This window comes from Equus caballus, chromosome 17 (genome assembly GCF_041296265.1).
Source record: "Equus caballus isolate H_3958 breed thoroughbred chromosome 17, TB-T2T, whole genome shotgun sequence".
Classification (NCBI taxonomy): domain Eukaryota; kingdom Metazoa; phylum Chordata; class Mammalia; order Perissodactyla; family Equidae; genus Equus; species Equus caballus.
The window spans coordinates 44,568,641-44,587,884 of NC_091700.1; the positions used below are offsets into that span (position 1 = coordinate 44,568,641).

Sequence of the window (19,244 nt, forward strand, 5' to 3'; positions counted from 1 at the left end):
TTACTCCAGCTCAGAAAAGGTCAAAAGAAACAGAGCAGAAAAAAGGAGTAAGAAAAAAATAAAAATAACAAGGAATCTGGCTTCTCTCTCTCCTTTGCATAGAGGGGCAACAAATGGCTACTTCAATCCTCTGTCCATTCTGGTCCTAGAAAGAACAAAATATGGTCTCCTTGATGCAGAAGTTGTAGGAAAACCACCGCAAAATTGACACGGGTAATTAGGCCACAGACCTTTTTTTTCCCTCCTCAAATTGGAAGCATATGAGGAGGGGTACTCAAGGAGGAGACACAAGTATGGAAATTTAGAAAGTCTTTAAATTCACTGCCTGAAAGCATTATCAATGCTCTTTTGTGAATAGCGTTCTCCAGATGGAAGCAAAAAAGAAACTTGACATTCAGGAAATTATTAAAAAAAAAAAAAAAAGATTTTCCAGTAAACTGAAGTTTTAGCTTTGAGTGTATCTAAAAATATTGAACCTGAGAAAACATAATTATGGAAAGTATAGAAATTTGTAACTGATCTTTTTAGGAAAGGAATGCTTTTAAGGTGAGAGAGTAAGGAATGGTGAGAGAAATAAAAACCTGCAGATGCATTTTCTTTCCACACATTGCTAAATGATTCCAGACAACTGTAAAATGATTAAATTAAACTCCCTCTTGAAAATGAGAGTTCAATGATTTGTGATGATTTCTCAATGATTAACATGAGAGCTTAAATCTAAATGAGAGTTTTCTTTAATGCTAGGAAAGTTTATATGCTTATAAATTTGCTTTGAGTAAGTTCTCCCTTTGTACTTGCTTAAACCAAGAAAAACAATTCCATCCATTCAAAAAACGGGAATGCACAATGACAAAGTGAAAAATCAGTGCTTTCATACTAAGTCATCTCAAGTAATAAAGCAACGAATCTTCATGCTGTGATAGTTTCTAATTCAATTCTTTAAAATGCTAGTCAGCACGAGAAGGTGAAGATGGCCGGCAGACCCCTAACCCTCCCATCTATGAAGCACATTCCATATTATAAAGTTCTTTCCCTTTCATGAGCTCTGTCTGTCTGCCTTCAATAACGAAGACTTTCAAGGCCAAGATCAAGAAGCAGGAACAGAATAATAAAAATCAGGAAGCCCTCAAACAGCCGCATTAGCATCACATTAAGTGAATGCTCACTGTTTCCAAATATATGCTTTTGCTTTGAGATACCTTTTTAAATATATGTTTGAAATCGAGCATGCCTAGTGTCCTTAAACAAAAAGGATGGAAATCAATGTGATCTTTGAAAATCGCAGTATGCTTTGGAGAAAGCATTCTGAGTTCTATAGCTCATCCACTCATGCCTGATTCAGGTCCAAAGGAGGATCCCAAAAAATGAAATTCAGATCCACCACCACCGACAAGGCAGCTTGTCAAAGCTCCTAATGGTACAAAGTTTCTGAATAAATATATCTTTTTACTCAAGCTCCAACATAACGTATCAGAGGGACACACTGTGGAAGCCCACGGCTGCAGAGAAGGGTTTGCCCGAGTCTGGTTCCTGCGCAGGGCTGCCTGGGGACGCACCGAGTCTCAAAGCTGAGGCTCTGGAGACATCCTTGCTTCTAGACTGGGAGAAATTCACCAAAACTATGTGATTTCAGTCCAAGAATCACTTCAGCAGGGGCAGTGCCCTCGCCTGAGGAACAGATTTTAGATACAAGGGGTTCCCCACCAGAGCTCCCAGATCCACAAGGCCAGAACCCCCGACAGCTGGATCTGCAGGACCAAACATGTCAACTAAACTTTTGGCTTGATGTTCCAGAAAATCATACATCCATCCCCAAAACCATTTACTCTGCCTTCTGCTATGAGCTGAACTGTGTGCCCCCAAAATTCATATGTTAGGGTCCTAACCCCCAGTACCTCAGTACAGAATGTGACTGTATTTGGAGATAGGGTCTTTAAAGGAGTAATTAAGTTAAAATGAGGCCATTAGGGTGGGCCCTAATCCAAGATGCCTGGTGACCTTATGAGAAGAGGAGACTAGGACACAGACACAGAGGGAGGATGACGTGAAGGCAGAGGGAGTAGACGGCCACCTACAGACCAAGGAGAGAGGCTCAGGAGAAACCAAACCAGCCCACACCTTCATCTCAGACTTCCAGCCTCCAGAAGCGTGAGAAATAAATCTCTGTTGTTTAAACTGCTCAGTCCGTGGTACTGTTATGGGAGCCTAAGTAAACTAGTGCACGTGCACGCGCACACACACACACACACACACAGTCTTACCCAGGGCAATGACTGTGTTTCTGTACCCTTGGCTAAAACTAAACGTAATTTTTCTGTTGCCTACACGTGAAACTCAAATTATACTGAATATTAATAGGCATACATAAACATGACTAGACCCAACTTCACAAAAGTGAACAAAAAATAATGTCTCCCATTCTATTTATTTTTCCCCTTTCTCTTTTACCTTGTGGTAAAACTTTAAGGTAATTTCTTCTGACGTTCAGTTCTCGGAGAGATTTCAGCTGCCCTATCTGCTGGGGCAAGGCTGTGATCTCGTTGCAGCTGACGTCCTGTATGGGAAGCAAAGAGAGAAAGAATAAACGCCTTTCCCCAGGAAATCAAGCGCTTAGTGTGAACTCGCCTGAAGGAATTTAAATGTGAGGAAGGACAACGACACAGGTACGTTCTTATGCTGGTCTCCAGGTCCCGCACCAAGTAAGGCTTAGCACAGACAAGAAAAGGAAAATGCAACATCTTCTGAGGAGAGAAAAGAGACAAAAGAAGGATGTTAGTAGCATTCGGTAGTTCCTTGGCTCGTCTTTGGCCGCTGCTTTCACATGTTTCAATCTTACTTAATTCTCATAGCAAACCCATGAGGCAATATTACTATATTACTAGTCTAATATTTACAGTTCAGAAAACTGAGGCTCAGGAAAGTTAAGTCAGTTGTCTAAGGCTGCAGGTGCCAGAGTTAACACTCGGCACCAACTCCCCGCCCACTGTTCAGTCACTATCCCACAGAGCCTCTAAACAGAAGACAACGCATTCTTCATTTTACAGTGAAAAACTATGCATATTAATACACTGTTCGGATGCACTATTTAAAATGGACTTCTCACCAGAGGGCTGGGAACCTTGGACCTATAGACACATTTTACAAGCAAGACTATAGGGTATGAGGATGGTGTCTTCTTTGCTTTGGAAGACTAGCACTCTATTAATGGTTGATTGGAACCACCTCCTGACACATGCACAATGGAGGCCGAGACATTTTTAATCTTCTATAGACTTACTGGCCCTGCTCGTCCTTCTCCTCTCTTGCTCTGGAAGTTACGCTCTGCTGCTCTCCACCCCCACCCCTCAGCTCCTCCTCTAGTCTAGATCAGCATCATCTCTCACCTAGACATTGTAATGGTCTCCTGATTGGTTTCCATGCATCAACCTCCTCCTCAGACCCATCCTTCACGGAGTGAAGATTCACAGTGTAAATTCCACGATGTCATTCTCCGGCATAAACATTTCCAGCAGCTCCTCAGGAACTACAGGATAAAGTGCCAAGCTCGGCAGGAAGGCCAGGCTCTACGATTTGGGTCTGCCTATTTCTCTGTGCATGCCCTCTCTTGCTCCTAGACTCAAGCCGTTATCTCTGCTTGCAGTTTCAATGTGTACCAAGCTCTTTCACAGTCCCAAAACTTGTTCACACTCTTTCCCTTCCGGGTATGTCATTCCGCAATATTGTCCTCCTGCCCCACCTACTCATCTTTCAAGATTTAATTCAAGCCTCGCCTCCTGTCCAAAACCTTTCTCAAGGCTTCCACCACCTCTCGTGCTCTGATCTAACACCCATGGAGAACTGACCACTTTTCCATGTGGTCCTACAGTCTGTTACTGTTACTGCTCAGATGTTTGGTCTCTCCTATAAGCCTGTCTGCTCTTAGATGGAAGAGACCACGTATAATTCACTCCATCTTCCTGGTGCCAAGCAGAATGCTAGGCAGGTGTAAAGTAAGGGATTAACAAATATTGGATAAAATTTCTAAAGTCCTCTTACGTTGATGCTCCATAATGCTGCATTTTATTCCAGCTCACAGCTGGGACCCCAGGATGCTCCAACATACACACCAAATCTCTTGCAGGTCCTGCTTGGTATCACGGAAACTACAGATATATCTGCACTACACATGATCCCAATGAGGTCAAGTCGTTAAATATCCCACATCACTGCCGAACCTGTAGAAACTCCCCCTTTCACTCCCCCTTTTAGAAGGCACCAAAGCCTGGTTTCAGAAATCGTTTGCACATTCACTCAGAGGAGATGCACTCACCATTGACCAATCCCCTGAGACCCCAGGCTCCAAGTAAGAGCCGGCTATACAGAACACAGGGCATCGCTGCCCTTGAACTGCATCTCATCTTAAAAGTCCCCAGGGCACCTGCCAAGCTGTCAAGGCCACGAGGGTGTAAATGAATATCACTTGATGAAGAGGAATGATATCGCTCCTGCTAACCGGAATGAAGCTGCAATTTATAAAGGTTGAGCTCACGCCACACAACCAGCCAGCCATCCTGTTCTGTACTCAGCTGGACGACAGTGGGGGGTGGCATGTGACGGGGTAGGAACACTAGGTGCTCAATGTCATCACCGCAAGGCTGGCTGTTGCTGCCTCGCTCTTGGCCCAGAAACGTCACACAAAATTTTATGAAAAACATCCCTAGAGTTAAAAACAAACAAACAAACAAAAACACCACAAGCACATGTGCAGAGACACAAAAGTCTAAGGAAGTAATTACAGAATTAGAAGGTCCAGCGATCTGTCTCGTCACTCCTAGCCCCTCACCGAGGCAGTGACCTACTCTGCCTTTCTGAATATACTTCCATACATGAGAAGTGAAAAGTGAAACGCCATGTTTTCCCAATTACTACAGCATTTGAGCTGGCACAGATGTCAAGAGCAAATCCTCTCAGTGAAAGCTTATCTTTCTTTGCCTTAACCAAGCTACAAATAACCAACAGGTACTGTTCCATTCTCTTTAAAAAGAGCCCTCACACAAAAGGACCGTAGGTAGGCTCTAGAAATATATTAGATTATTCTATTGGACTCACGACCATGCATAGTCATGTTGACGATGGTCAGGGGAGGGGTGTGGGGGAAGAATTAGAATTATTTTCCGTCTCTAGAGAGAATTTATGTCACTGACATCTAAAATAAGTTTTTGTAAGTTTGTGAGTGACAGCATGAGAAACACCCTTTTGTAGTTCATGGGAATCACAGATTTTTCAATGTGAAAATGACAATTTTCAGAAGTTTCAAGGACATAATTTTTAAAAGTCTCTCTCTTAAGAAAAGGCGGGGGGAGAGGGAAGCAAAAAGATAACACGTATTTTTATGCAGCATATTCACAGCATGAGCTCTCATGATGCGAAATTCAGCCTGATGCCATTTTTCTGTGTGTACTATATTCACCTGCTCTTGACTACTCCCTGGTTAGCCAGAAATTACAGTATGCTGTTTCCCTAAATATAAGGTAATTTTTTCCAACATATATTTCTAACAAAATGGCTTTATCAAAGATAAATTGCCCTCAGCTATATTTAAATACTTATTTACCAGTAGGGAAAACAGTTACCCAATTTACTTAAAAAAAAAAGAACTTTACAAAATGATAAAAACAAGTTTTTCCTTCTGACTCACAGGACAGAACATCTGTAGACAATTAGAAACACAAAGTCCAATTGTCCATTCACATTTAGAAGGGTATATGGTGAAGGTCAAATTGTTTTAATAGTTCTCTGCACTGCTGTCAGTTACTTCCTGTTCTGCCAAAATAATGGGGAAAAAATGCCCAGGCAGATCTAGCGTACAAGCAAGATAAAGATTTTTCACTATTGTGTAATCAATGTTGGTAGAAAATTGTGCAAAACTCCCTCCCAGCTATGGAACCTTGCCAAATTTTAAAGAGGTCATGAATTTCATCACAAAAATAAAACCCCAAAGGTAATTATGTTCTCCATTAGCTGGGGAATGGGGAGGAGGAGAGAGGGTAATAGTCCAGGTGTTCTGGGATAAGATATTACAGTTTCAGTACTGTAAGAGCAACATTCCTAGGATGGCCTGGTTCTCTAGAACATGTCTGTCCATAATTAGCCTAAGATAAGGTATGGCTTTCGTTGGAGTTCATTTAAAGTAGACATGATTTCGGAAAATAAATCTTCAAAATAAACAATACTAGTGGCTCACACTTCTGAAATGAGCGAGAATTTACCAAGCTGTGAATTCCAGACTCAGTGGCGTCTTTGAATAGCCACATGAGTCCCTCCTGATTTGTCTACTTGCTTTAAGCTATGTCTTACACATGAATTATTCCAGGCTACTGTGAAACCAAATTACCATACATTTGGTGTTAAAATATTATAAATATACAGGTAGTCCAAAACAATCGTCATAAACATTTCACAAATAGTTAGTAATTCTATGCTTTTTGATACAGATGTGAATCTAATTCTTATCAGAACAACAAATACTCAAAGTCAAGTTTTTATGGACCAGCCAGTCTAATTTTGTCATTTAGATAAAAAACAAAATAGAGAATTCTAACTAGAACTCCAAATATGCGTATTTTTCACTGGTTTAATCAACTTGCTTTTAAGTAATCAAAAGAACAACTGTGGAAGTTAAGATTCTCATTTCTTCACAGCCCTTGCAGGCAATAAAGGAAGTCTCTAGAAGTGTTAAATGCACACTGGAGATTAACACATTTCTGTTGTTCAGTGCTAGTTGCTAACTTACCTTCAGAGTGCAATGATTACAAAGATTTAAAGCATCAGAGTAAATTCAGGGATTATTAAACTAGGCGATGCTCACTTTCAGAAAACAGCATTGTTAAAAAAGACTTGAAGTGTTTTTTAAGAAGTGACCTCTAATGAAAACCAACACAAATACAGTGCCAAGATGATTTTGGTGAGAGAAGATTTGCAGTAAGACCAGGCCACACCGTGGACCTGTATGTGCTGTTCTCAAAGCTACCTCGCTCTGACTCTCAGGTTTTCAACAACTTCGTGTGGTTAAACTAGGGCTTAAGTTGTATTTTTGTAATAAATCTAGCTCTTTATTTAGCTGGAGGAAATGCAAACATCCTAACAGAAAACACAAGCTATTAAACACTGGTCTCCCATTACGTGACCATGCCCTTTTTTCGAGTATGTCTTCTGTATGACTCACTGTGTAAGTTTAAGTAAATGTCTTAACCTCTCTGTGCCCATATAAAATGAAGAGGCAAGATTAAATAATTCTAATTTCCTTCCAAAATCAGGAAAATCCATCTACCACATCAGAAATAAGGAAGAGATTTTGTTTGAAATATAGATCTTAACTGAGTACTAATGTCAATTTTGATTTCTGAGCAATCAAAAACCTCAACGCCTATAGTAAGAACTTCTTTAGTGTGTGTGAGGAAGATTGGCCCTGAGCTAACATCTGTTGCCAATCTTCCTCTTTTTGCATGAGGAAGATTGCTGCTGAGCTAACATCTGTGCCAATCTTCCTCTAGTTTACGTGGGATGCCGCCACAGCATGGCTTGACCAGTGGGGCTAGGTCCGCGCCTGGGATCTGAACCTGTGAACCCTGGGCCGCTGAAGCAGAGCACACGAACTTAACCACTATGCCATTGGGCTGGCCCCATAAGAACTTTTTAAAATAAAAATCAATATGTTCATTTAAACCTGAAACTTTTTCAAACACCCTCTGGTTTGATAAATTATTACCTCTCAACACTTACTGAGCATCTCTTTCTGGTATAAAACTTTACTTCACACTCCTCCACATCTGCACAAACACCCCACCCCGTAAGAAAGGCAGAGACAGAAGCAACAAAGGAGCCTTGAACAAGCCATGGGTTTCCGATTGTCTCACAGAAACCAGAGGTGAGGGGCCATCTCCAGAGACCACGAATGGACAAATGCGTATGGCAGACACATGAATGGATGTCTCCACTCTACCCACCCCGGAGATTAGAATGCTAGGCCTGAAGATAAGGAAGAAGGGATTTCCCTCAGAAGCTGCCCAACACAGCCCATGTCTATAATCAGTCCCTGAATTCAAACTCTCCATACATCCAAACATTTCATGAAAAAAGGGTTAAAAATAGTGTGTCTAGTCAGGGCCAGGCAATACACCTTCCCATCAGTTATTACTTGAGTCAGGCTCTGTGAGATTTTTGGTTGTAAAAACAGGTTTCTGAACCAGTGCTATTGTGTTCTCTTACAAGAAGGTCATACCCGGAAGATGCAATTTTCATACACTGCATGAGCTGCATGAGGACAGCACGGAGAAAAACCAAATAAGAGACAGGCGACCTCTGGACCCCCGGCATGTCAGCATGCACAATCAACGAGAAGACCCCTAGATCTTTGGCAAATGCCCCATAAAAGGTTCTCAAATTTATTGTGTTCTAACTTAGTGTGTCTGTCTTCATAGACGTCAGTTAATTATAACGTGACATTCGCACAGTATCTCTTACCAACTATCAAACATACCTCATCCTTCAGGTGTGATTGACAGTTAGAGAACCATGTTTCCAAGAAGTCAGCATGGTTTAAATGAGTGAAATGAAGTTTAGTCAACACAAGAGAAGTCTACTGACGCTCCTGCCTGGCTGTGGTTCCTCAGGGAGCAAAGCTTCAGACAGACGCTGCCCACTTGGACCACACCCTATTTTCGTAACATTCTCCGATTCACTGTCAGCTGGTCATGGCCTGCCACGACTTTGGTGGGAAAACCACTTCAAGTAGAACCAGGCAGAAATCAGGGCCACTCTCCATGAGACACTTACAGCCTAGATGAGGACACATCAGCACAGCTGCACTGTGCTGCAGAAAGGGTGTGGGTTTTCATCAGACAAACCTGCTTTGCATCCCAGCTCCACCATTTCATAGCCCCACGGCTTTGAGTAATTCTGAAATTCAAACTTGTTTGTAAAATGTAGATATGATACCTCCCTTGCTGGGTTTTTGTCAAGAGTATATGAGGGGCCGGCTCCGTGGCCGAGTGGTTAAGTTTGTGCACACCACACATCAGGCCATGCTGTGGCGGCGTCCCACGAAGCACAGCTAGAAAGACTTACAACTAGGATATACAACTGTATACTGGGGCTTTGGGGAGAAAAAAAATTTTAAAAAGGGGAAGATTGGCAATAGATGTTAGCTCAGGGCGAATCTTCCTCACCAAGAAAGAAGAAAAAAATGCATGGGCTCTAAAAAAAAAAAAAGAGAGAGTCTATGAAATAATACATGTCGTGTACCTAGCAGAGTGCCTGGCATACAGTAGATGCTCAGTAAATGCCACTGCTTTGTTTCTTTCCCTGATAGAAAGAAGACACAGATACAAAGCAACATACTCAAGCAGCAACAGTTCTGAGGCAACAAGCCGTATAAAAGTAATTCAAAGTGGCCAAGGAGGTCAGAACATTCTGGATCATTCCCATCAGAAATGACCCTGGAGGGGCAGGCTCTGTGGAGCTAAGATTCCCTAAGTTCTCCTGCACCTGAAACAATGTGGAAATACATCCAAGGACAGCTCAGTCGGGCTTCTTCATGGAAGGAGGCACGACTGCTTTTCCATATTCCCAGCACAATCTCAATGGCTGGACAGGCCAATCAAGGAATAGGAATGCTTTTCGTTTTAAGAGTCTTAGGTAACCGTGACACATTTAAAAAGGTAAGATACTGTTTTCCAACTCCGATTCCTCTCAAAAATGAGCAAGGACGACTCCTTTCTTGTAGATGGCTACGGGGCTTTTGTTTTTTAAGCCAATGATGACTCTGGAATGCTCTGCTCATGCTTGGAAGAAAACAAGAGTTTACAAGTCAGTTTCGGGTGCTCTTGAGTCTAACGTGAAAGGTTTAAAAATATTTCTTCCAAAATAGTTCCACAATGCTCAGAGCCTAATCGGCGGAGAGAGTTTCTCAGCACTCAGGTGGCTTACCGGACGCTGAAGGCTTGGGGAGCGCCCAAATTTTTTAACAAGGTGGTTACCATGTAACCACAAAACAGAAGCCTCTCATGCAATTCTACAATGACTTCAGGCTCTCCGGGGAATTTTTTCCAACGGATCGCTAAAAATCCTCTGATAGGGTTACCTATAGCAACACTACTATTTTAAGCAAAAAGATCAAAGATAAATAAGAACAAATGGAAACTAATCTTTTTTTAGTCTGTGACCTTAAGCAAGGCCAGTCACCCCTTGTGTTTAAATAATGTCAGCTTACTAAATTTTTACCAACCTCACAAATAAATGCTTTCTACAAAGATCAAGCTTGCTCGTACACATGGGTCAGCAGAGCAGAAAGAACACAGGCTACAGCGCTGCCCCGGCCGCTGGGCTGGCCTCTAGCCACATGTGGCTACTGAGCATGAGGAATGTCGCTAGTCCAATCCGCCTGTGCTGTCAGTGTAAAATACACACTGGATTTTGAAGATCTGGTATGAAAAAAAGAAAATAAAATACCCTATTAATTTTATATTGCATACATGTTGATGTAATAATATTTTGGCTATCTTGGGTTAAAAAAATATTAAAATTAATTTCACTTGCTTCTTTTTTTTTTTTTAATGTGCTACCGGTACATTTAGAATCACATTTGCCGCCTGCATTATCTTCCCATCAGACTGCACTGAGCGAGGCTGTTTCAGCTTAGGTTACAAGTTAGCCTCTCCAGGGTGACCTTCCATATGTCACTCACCATCTCTCTGCCTTGAGTCTCTTCATTTGTAAGATGTCAAGAGCTTGGACTAGATGCCTTTTAAAACCTCGCTGGCTCTAACATTCTAAGACTCGAGGGTTTAACGGTCACTGCTGGTGGAGAAAAGACACAAGGACTAGCAGATGACAGTGCTGTAAATAAGGGGCAAGGCAGACTTCCCGAGAGCTGGGCTCTGCACAGGATGCCTAGGAAAGCTCAGGGCGCCCCTCATAACCACCCAGCAGCTCGTTTGTCCCAAGGCTGGAGACGGTGCTGTTCCACTTCTGCTGAATGCCAGCCGGCAGCTGACAAGGGTATTTGAGGAAAGCCCTGCTCTGGTGTGGGTCTGGCTCCTGGCCTCAGCACATATGCCACCTATTAACTGATGAGCAGATCTGTGGCTCGAGAAGCACAGCTGCTGGATGGCATGCTGTCGGCTTAAGCCCAGGGTGCAGTGGAACAGAAACACATTCCGGCTGCCAAAAGGTTCCAGAAGTCTGATCTCACCAGTGTGCCACCCATGGGAGGGAGCCCGAGAAGTGGAAACAAAACCAACTTGCTATTCATATTGTCTGCAAAGCCCAATCCAAATTTTAGCAAACCTGGATTTTGTGGCTTATCAGACTCACAAAAGAAGTATTTTTTTCTTAAGCATGTAAAGATCAGTTTCATCTGAAGAATTATTCTGTATTTTTTGCTTTGTTTTGTTTTCTGGAACCAGTTAAAATGGCACCTTCTGAATTAACTTGGACTGCAAGATAAAGTCATTCCCCCAACGTGGCACGGCACTTGGGAGTCCTCCTCGTCCATCCCAAGCCACCTTTCCAGGCCCACTTTCCACCATTTGACAGCAGCATTCCATTTTCAGCAAACATTTATTGGGTGACAGGCACTGGGATATGACAGCAAGTCAGACGCAGCTCCTGTCCTTAAGCAGCTTTCAAGGTGTGGGGGGAGCTGGCGTGGAGGATGGCAAGTGAGAAGACAAATGTGACTCCATGAAAATTCCGCGACAAGTACAGGGTGCTTGCCTCAGGAGCACTGACTCGGGCTGGAGGATCCGGGAAGGCTTGTTGGAGGAAATGAGATCTAACTTGGCTAAGAACCAACCCAGAGAAGAGGAGAAGGAAGAAACAGGCCATGTAGAAAGAGTGAGGTGTCCCAAAGTCCAGAAGTGAGGAGGAACAAGGTCCATTCCCAGAAGGCTGGAACTCAGAGACGGAAGGGACCAGGGGCAAGAGAAGAACCTGGAGCTGAAGCAGGGGCCTGACTGTGGGGGCCGTAAATGCCCTGTGAAGGAGTTGACGCGGGCTTAAATCTAAGGCAGCGGCCAGGGGAGGGAGCATCCAGCCCCATTCCACCTGGCCTCTGCAGGAGGGTTGTCTTGCCTTTGCATAAGCTGTCCCTTCTCTCTTGAATGCCTCCTCCATCACCGCCTTCTTTTTTCCATCAAGGAAATCCCACAAAGACTTCTGTAAAGGGCCTCTCAAAGGTCTCTTCCCCTCTAATGCCTTCCCAATTCCAAGACTGAATCAACCATTTGTTACCCCATGCACACGTGTCTTGTAATAGAGACTGTGCGGGTAGGGGGTGTCTGCCCAAATAAATATCCATCTTCTTTCAGAATTGCCCTCCTGGTGGCAGCCGAGCAGCCGCATCTAGGTAATGTGACTGTGTGCCTTGGGCATCAGTGGTTGTGTCAGGAGAGGACACCGGACCCAGATCTTGCCTCTCTTACTTAGAAACTGGGGCTGAGAGATGCTAGTAGGTCTCTGCTAAGTGCTTTAGCTGGAGGACATTTAAACTTGGGATCTGTGGGCTGGGCAACCTCTCCACTGTACAGAGAAGAACAGAAAGCTGAGCGAGAAAACAAACTGCTGTCATGGTTCTTGACAACTTCCCAGTGTCTTGTTCTAGTCACTCACGATCCCCCAGCAAATGTCCTGATGCTGAGTGATGGGAAGACCCCTGCATCCTTATAACCAATCCCAACTCTCAGTGTGACCTAGTTGGAACGGGTTTCAGATATCGCTATCACGTAAGTCCTGAAAAAGGCACCCTTTTTAAAACTCTAATGTCTTTACACAACAATTACTCATGTCTATACTAAGATCAAAGTTCATACACATATGACACGGGTGCTGTCACTTTCCTAGCCAATTCCCACTGCAGACACGACTAGGGGATCACAGCACCCTCTACCTGGGCCTCACAAGCCGTCACCGTGGTGTTCCAGGTGGCCGCAAAGAAATTAACCGGAGTTGGCACACAGGAGAAGAGGTATTGGCCACCTTTTCTAGACTGGAATCTACCTAAAGAAAGGTTCTGTGTCCTTTTCATGGTTGTAATCACAACATCCAGCTCTCTGCTTGACACAAGGTCGGAATGGAATAATGCTCGCTTGGAGAATAAATTATGACTATTCTATTTTAGCCTGATTGCTCATCCTTGTCTCTTCGTTCACCCATCTTGGCTCAATGGAAGTCTAGAAAGCATTCATTCTTTCCCATTCTAGAAACAAGGTAATTCAATTAGTAGTAAAAGAGCTGAAATAGAGCAGCGCATCCTGGCCTCCCGTACACACTTACAACCCATCTCTGCCCATCTACAACCCGTCCTTTCTTATCTCTGGGGATATGGCCACATTTTAATGTTACATCAATTTAGGGCAATGGTTACTAAAATCCTTACAGAATCAGAGCGTTCTGTTCCTCCCGACTTAATTATATGCATTCATAGAGTGTGGCCTACTAACTTATTTGTAGGCTATTTTGCCATTTTATCCATAATTTGTCACCAACTTATAAGCAGTCTGAAAAAAAAATGACCTAACTACCATACGTAACCTGTAAACCTCAGGAACTGTAAATCCTGTGAACGTCAGAAAGTATAAACTACAGGAAACCTGTAAATTTCAGGAACTCTGTGTGTCACAGCCAGGCCAAGATTACTCCTTTCCTTACATAACGCCTTTATCAATGCCTCCCACAACGTTGGCTCCTCCTCGTCCAACTGTAGCAAAAAGTCTCTCTGACCACCTTGATAAGCTATGATTAGTAAACAAACAAAAAAGAGCGAGTTAAAAATCAGTAACATACCAGCTCCATTAACTGTTTGAGCTGACCTATCTCTTCTGGCAGCGATCCAAGTTTGTTGTTACTTGCGATTAGGACTTTGAGAGGCAGACCACACAGGCAGGCGGGCAGGGCGGACAGCTGATTTCGACTGCAAAGACAATACAACAGGAACATGCGTAAACACACCGGCCACTTCATACTGTTCGCGAACATGTTTTTCACAAGCAGAGAGAAAGCAGTGATCTGAGAAGACATTTTACAAATACAGAAAGCCCAATAAAGTTTCTCTATATGTAATAACTCAAATCCCCAGTATATAAGAAAATAAAATATATTTAAAAAATAGAGAGTCATAGGCAGTTTGAGGGAAACTCCCAGCACAAGGGACTCCTCATCAAGCCCCCTGTAGAAGCTGAGCCCTGGGCCAGCCAGGAGGCAGAGGGGCAGCCCCAATAGCAATGGGCTGCTGGTACCAACTGTTCTCCTGCAATGTGAGCAGGAAACTAAGTGAGGACCAAAGCAAGCAGCGCTGTGAAGGCCTCGTCTCGTCCATTTTAGTAGTGGTGGGGAAGATCATTTTGTTGCAACTCAGAAAACCACCGGGCCGATTTCCAACGTTTTGACTCAGCTTCCTCTTATTAAAGTGAGAGCTGCTGTGGTTAAAGTCTATTTGGGTATCTGTGAGAGAGCTAATTAAAAGAAACAAATAAAGTTGGCCTTCTGGCAAAAACGAAGCTGGAGCCCGGAGGGGTTCAGTTTTGCAGTGTGGCCAGAAAAGTCTGAGTCCAGGTCTCACCTGGGCTCTGCACGAAGAGGTTCAGAAGTCTTTGAACCTCCTGTCATCAAGGCTCAGTTTTCTGAGAGACGGGAAAATATCGCATTAATGAAATCTATGAAGCATCCATATGGATATGTCCTCCCTCCCAAGGAGCCCTTTTCCTGCAATCAAGTAAGGAGACAGATGGTTTTCGGTTTCCTTTGATTTCCTGGCCATTCCACTGATGAAGCCAACAACCAGGCAGTGAAATTTCTAAAAATCTGTATGTCATGTTATTTGCAACTATTTAGAACTTTTTGGGTATGTGCACACATGCATGAAGCTTCAGAGGTTGTGGTACTGTGTACTTGTATTTATAGGCACACACATATCTGTGTACGTGACAGGGAGGGATAGACAGACTGGAAACACACCAAAAAGTTATCAGTGGTCATTTTGGGGAGAGTAGGTACAGTGAGTGCTTTTTATTTTGTTTACTATACTTCGCTGAATATTCCAAAATTCCTACACAGTGTTTTTATAATTAGGAAATAAATACCACTATAAAAAGAATTCATCTGGATAATGATTACATGGGTGCTTCTATTTGTGAAAACGCCTTGAGATGTACACTTATGACCTGTGCCCTTTTTTCTGTGTAGGTTATAGTTTAATGAAAGATTTTACTCCTCCACTCCCCCACAGGAGGGGGCGGGCCTCTGGCTAGCCAAAGGGCATCTCTAGCTAATAGGCTAAGAAAAAGCAGGTGTTGTGCTCAGGAAAGAACCTTTCTAATGTGGGTAGCTCCCCTGTAACCACCCTGACATCGATCCTGCTGCAGGTACCCACTACCTGGTGACTAGGTTTTAGCAAGAAAAGATACGGCCATGTCTTCTCCCCATTGCCCAGGTCCACAAAGAAAGTGACTTTCAGAAAGAGGCAGCAGGAGGAGAGAGCTTTCTGTAAGAGGGAAGGAGGGAGGAGGCTGAGAGCCCTACAGGAGGTTCCCGGCACAGGAAGGGTCAGCTGGCTCTTCACTCCCCCTGGTTAGGGTGACACGCAAGACAGGGGAGATGGGCTTGCCCTGGCACTCTCTCCTGATCTCTGGGAGCAGCAGAAGGGGGACTAGGGCTGCCAGCCTGTCCTTCTGTCCCCTCATATCCCTCCCGCTGCTCTGTCTCACCCTCAGGAGCCCAGAGGGGCTCTTCGGGCAGGATGAGAGCCTTCCTGGTGCCCTGCTGGGAGAGCTTTCTTCAAGCTCCAACAAAGGCTCCTTAAGAGCTGGTCCTGTGGCATAGTGGTTAAGTTCGCACACTCTACTTTGGTGGCCCGGGGTTTGCAGGTTCAGATCCCAGGGACGGACCTACACATTGCTCATCAAGCCATGCTGAGGCGGCATCCCACATACAAAATAGAGGAAGACTAACAGAGATGTTGGCTCAGGGCTAATCTTCCTCACCGAACAAAAGAAAAAAAGAAGGCCCCTTAGACACTACCTCCAGAAAAGAGAACTACGTATTAAAAGGAGGCAAGTAAATAATTTGGAATGTAATTTGTGGTTATAAAATATTTATTAATATCTAACTTCATAAGGTGAGGATTGGTAAATTAAAATGTTAATAAGGCAATTCTATTATATTGGAGCCATATTTAAACTTCCTTTTAATGAGAAGATTAAGGGGACAAAGATTTAGTATTTTCTGAAATTTCTACATTCCTATCTTTCACAGAATTAACAATCACTGTTGGAGAGCTTTCCTGTGTTTCTTCGAGTAGAAACTCAGATCTAAATGACCCCCAGCCTCACAGACTTAATGCAGGCATCAAATCAGATTAGCAGAGGCTGAATTGGGAGAGCCATTTACCCCACACTTAAGCAATGCCACGGAGGCTCTGCTCATTCAGAAGCATGCGAGTATTTGAGACCAAACGGGATTATTCACACTGGGATTCTTCCAGACTGGGTACGAATTTAGAATAAAATAAAATTTAAGCTTGTGAAAGCATTTATGGTTTCTTTGATGGTGATGCATGCTTTTTATGCTAAAAGTTGCTGGTGGAACAGCCTATTTATTTATGCCTTCTGAAATCCTCTATTTAATGTAGTTAATCACCTGTAGACAATCCAGGATACCCAGTCTTTAGTCATATACAGCATGCCAGAGACGCGGGGCTCATTTCTTTCACTTCATCCATCCATTCTCTCAGCCTGGCTTCATATGTTTTATCACAGGATGTTCCTGTATTACTTGTAATTTCCCCAAAGAAAAAGGAAATACACATGCACACAAAAACCCATTAGCGCTCCAGCAAATATTTATAAAGGAGAGGAGAAACTGCATACCCTCTAATCCGATCCCCACTAAAGACTACATCAGCAGCCCGAGCTTTTTGAAACCACTCATCTGGCAGCAATTTTTCTCAAGCAAATCAGTGCCCCAGGCAGCAATCCACTATCCTGCCCCCCACTTGTCTCCTGCAGGCCTCCGTGCTATAAACAGGCCCTTCGAGAGAAGCGTGTTTAAAAATAAGACATAGAGTATCTGATAAGGTAAAGGCCAACATTTATTTTCAAATGTGGCCTGTGAGCCACATCTGAAAGCAAAATTTTTTTTTAAAAAAAAATGTTTTTTCAAACTCACTCATTACAAAAGAGTAAATTAGTGGGGGAAAAGGGCCACTCATTCAGAAGTAGAAATTATGGATTCATGGTGGCCTGAGCCTTCCTGCCATCACAGAGCCGAGCCTGCCCAGCACCTCATGTCACTCTCCCTGCCCAGTCTGGGTTGAGGACGGCACGAGGAAGAGTGAGGAGGTGTTACTAGTTCCTTTTATTGCTAATGCTGCTTCTTCCATCTTTCTCAGTTGAATGTCTCCCACTAGACTTATGGTTTATTTCCTTGTTTCAAGATGAAACAACAATCCGAACATTTTTGATAGTCTAAGTTTGCAGGATAAATTTCTAAGTTCAAGTACCACTATCCCTCACTTAACATAATTCCTAAATGAAGGAATTCACAAACCAATCACTTCTGTGTGGTTTTACCTTTTAGAGACTTATTTTAATGTATTTTGACTATGGCACTTATGAATATCCATGTTTTCAGACTTAATGCTGGTATTTGACATTATTTGACATCGGTTTATCAGAAAGTTATTTTCCTTAAAGTATGTGACAATAAAACATGCTAAAGTCTTACATGTGACTTTATTATCAGGGCATCATTTATATTTTGTTAATTCTACTGGAATATAACTTTTTTTAGTATATGGGTTCACTTATTAATAGAACATAGAATTCACTTAGAAAATAAGTTATAGAAAGACTCCTATAACAGATGCACCTAATTGATCAGTACAAAGGTCACCAACTGTGGAATTAGAAGACCTGAGTTCAAATCTCATCTCTCCCACAAATCGTCTATATGATTTTAGGTAAGTCATTTAAGCTCTCTGGCTCTGTTGTCTATAAAACATAGGTAATAATACCTGATAGGTAGTATTACGATACATGAGATTATAGACGCAAAAGTGCTTAGCCCAACACTAAATCTAAATACAAACATTAACCCTACCCAGCCACTAATGTGGCAAAGCACTGGGGAGGTGACCAGAAAGAGCATATGTGTGCTTGGCTAGGCTTTAGTTATTTATTTTATTTCCTAATTGCTAAAACTTCAGCCACTTTTAAAATATAGTTTCATGCTTCATTCGTTGAAAACGTATACCAACAAAAAATAAAGATGACCACTTGGAGGCATGCTGAGAAGAACCAGGCTGGGCTATAAATTCAGGCCCAAACAAACCAAGTAATTATTTCCAAGCTGGAGGCTCAGGACTAGGGCATATAATCACATGAATGACTTTTTTCTCTCCCATCTTCTGGGAAAAGATGAATACCTGGGGATCACCATCTCCATTTACTAGTTGGTTTCCAAAGAGTAACAGAAATAACGATGCGAAATCATTAACCATCACAAACCTATTAAGAAAATGTCACAGCGTGCATCTAAAGGGCCACTGAGAAAGCAGGGCAGGTTTCACGGTGTGAACAGCCCATGCTCACCCTGTTGTGCGTCTCTGCCAGGGAAGGGACCGAACAAGCATGCAGTAGTTACTGTTACTGCCTGTTTGGGCGGCCCTGTCCGTGCTTAGTGCGTGACCTCCTATAAATAGTTATTGTACTTTAGCCAAGCAAGTTTCCTTTTTCACAGGATATCTCACCTAATTTTGTTTTCATGGGTTTTTTTGTTTTTTCGTCTTTTTTTTTTTTTTGAGTACCATGTTCGCCTTTCATTCAAGGCAGAGTAACTTTTTTTCTGTTTTGCATACGACGCTTGCCTGTTAATTGTCTTCATGCACACACAACAACAATATCCGTAAAGAACCATTTCCTTTTTCCTGCATGGTCCGTTCTGAAAAGCCCACCAGGGCAAAATCTCTCAGGCTCACTTCCTCTAATGACTGAGGACTTCCCCTTGGTTGCCAGCCCTCCCCCTGCATCCCCGCCATCATCGTATGTCTGAGACAGTTACCAACAACAAGATCATTGCTTTCAGTTGCCTGCTGATATTTTGGTCGACTTTAATTTTATAAATATAAAAATTATAAATATAACTTTAATAATATTTTACATGAAATTTTTAATCTTGATTGAGATTATCTATATGCCAAAAATCTGAGAGTC

General features: G+C 42.8%; 1 protein-coding gene across 4 annotated transcripts in view; it reads right to left on the reverse strand.

Annotated features, from left to right (window-relative positions):
• Nucleotides 1-19,244, reverse strand: part of LRCH1 (leucine rich repeats and calponin homology domain containing 1) — a 191,873-nt gene that overhangs the window by 67,457 nt on the left and 105,172 nt on the right. For all 4 annotated transcript variants that reach the window (XM_003363227.5, XM_023621596.2, XM_001915032.5 and 1 more), the window contains exons 3-4: nt 13,822-13,948; nt 2,449-2,554 (exon numbers count right to left, since the gene is read on the reverse strand). In XM_003363227.5, coding sequence (XP_003363275.1) covers nt 2,449-2,554; nt 13,822-13,948 — 233 coding nt within the window. The remainder of the gene's footprint in view (nt 1-2,448; nt 2,555-13,821; nt 13,949-19,244) is intronic.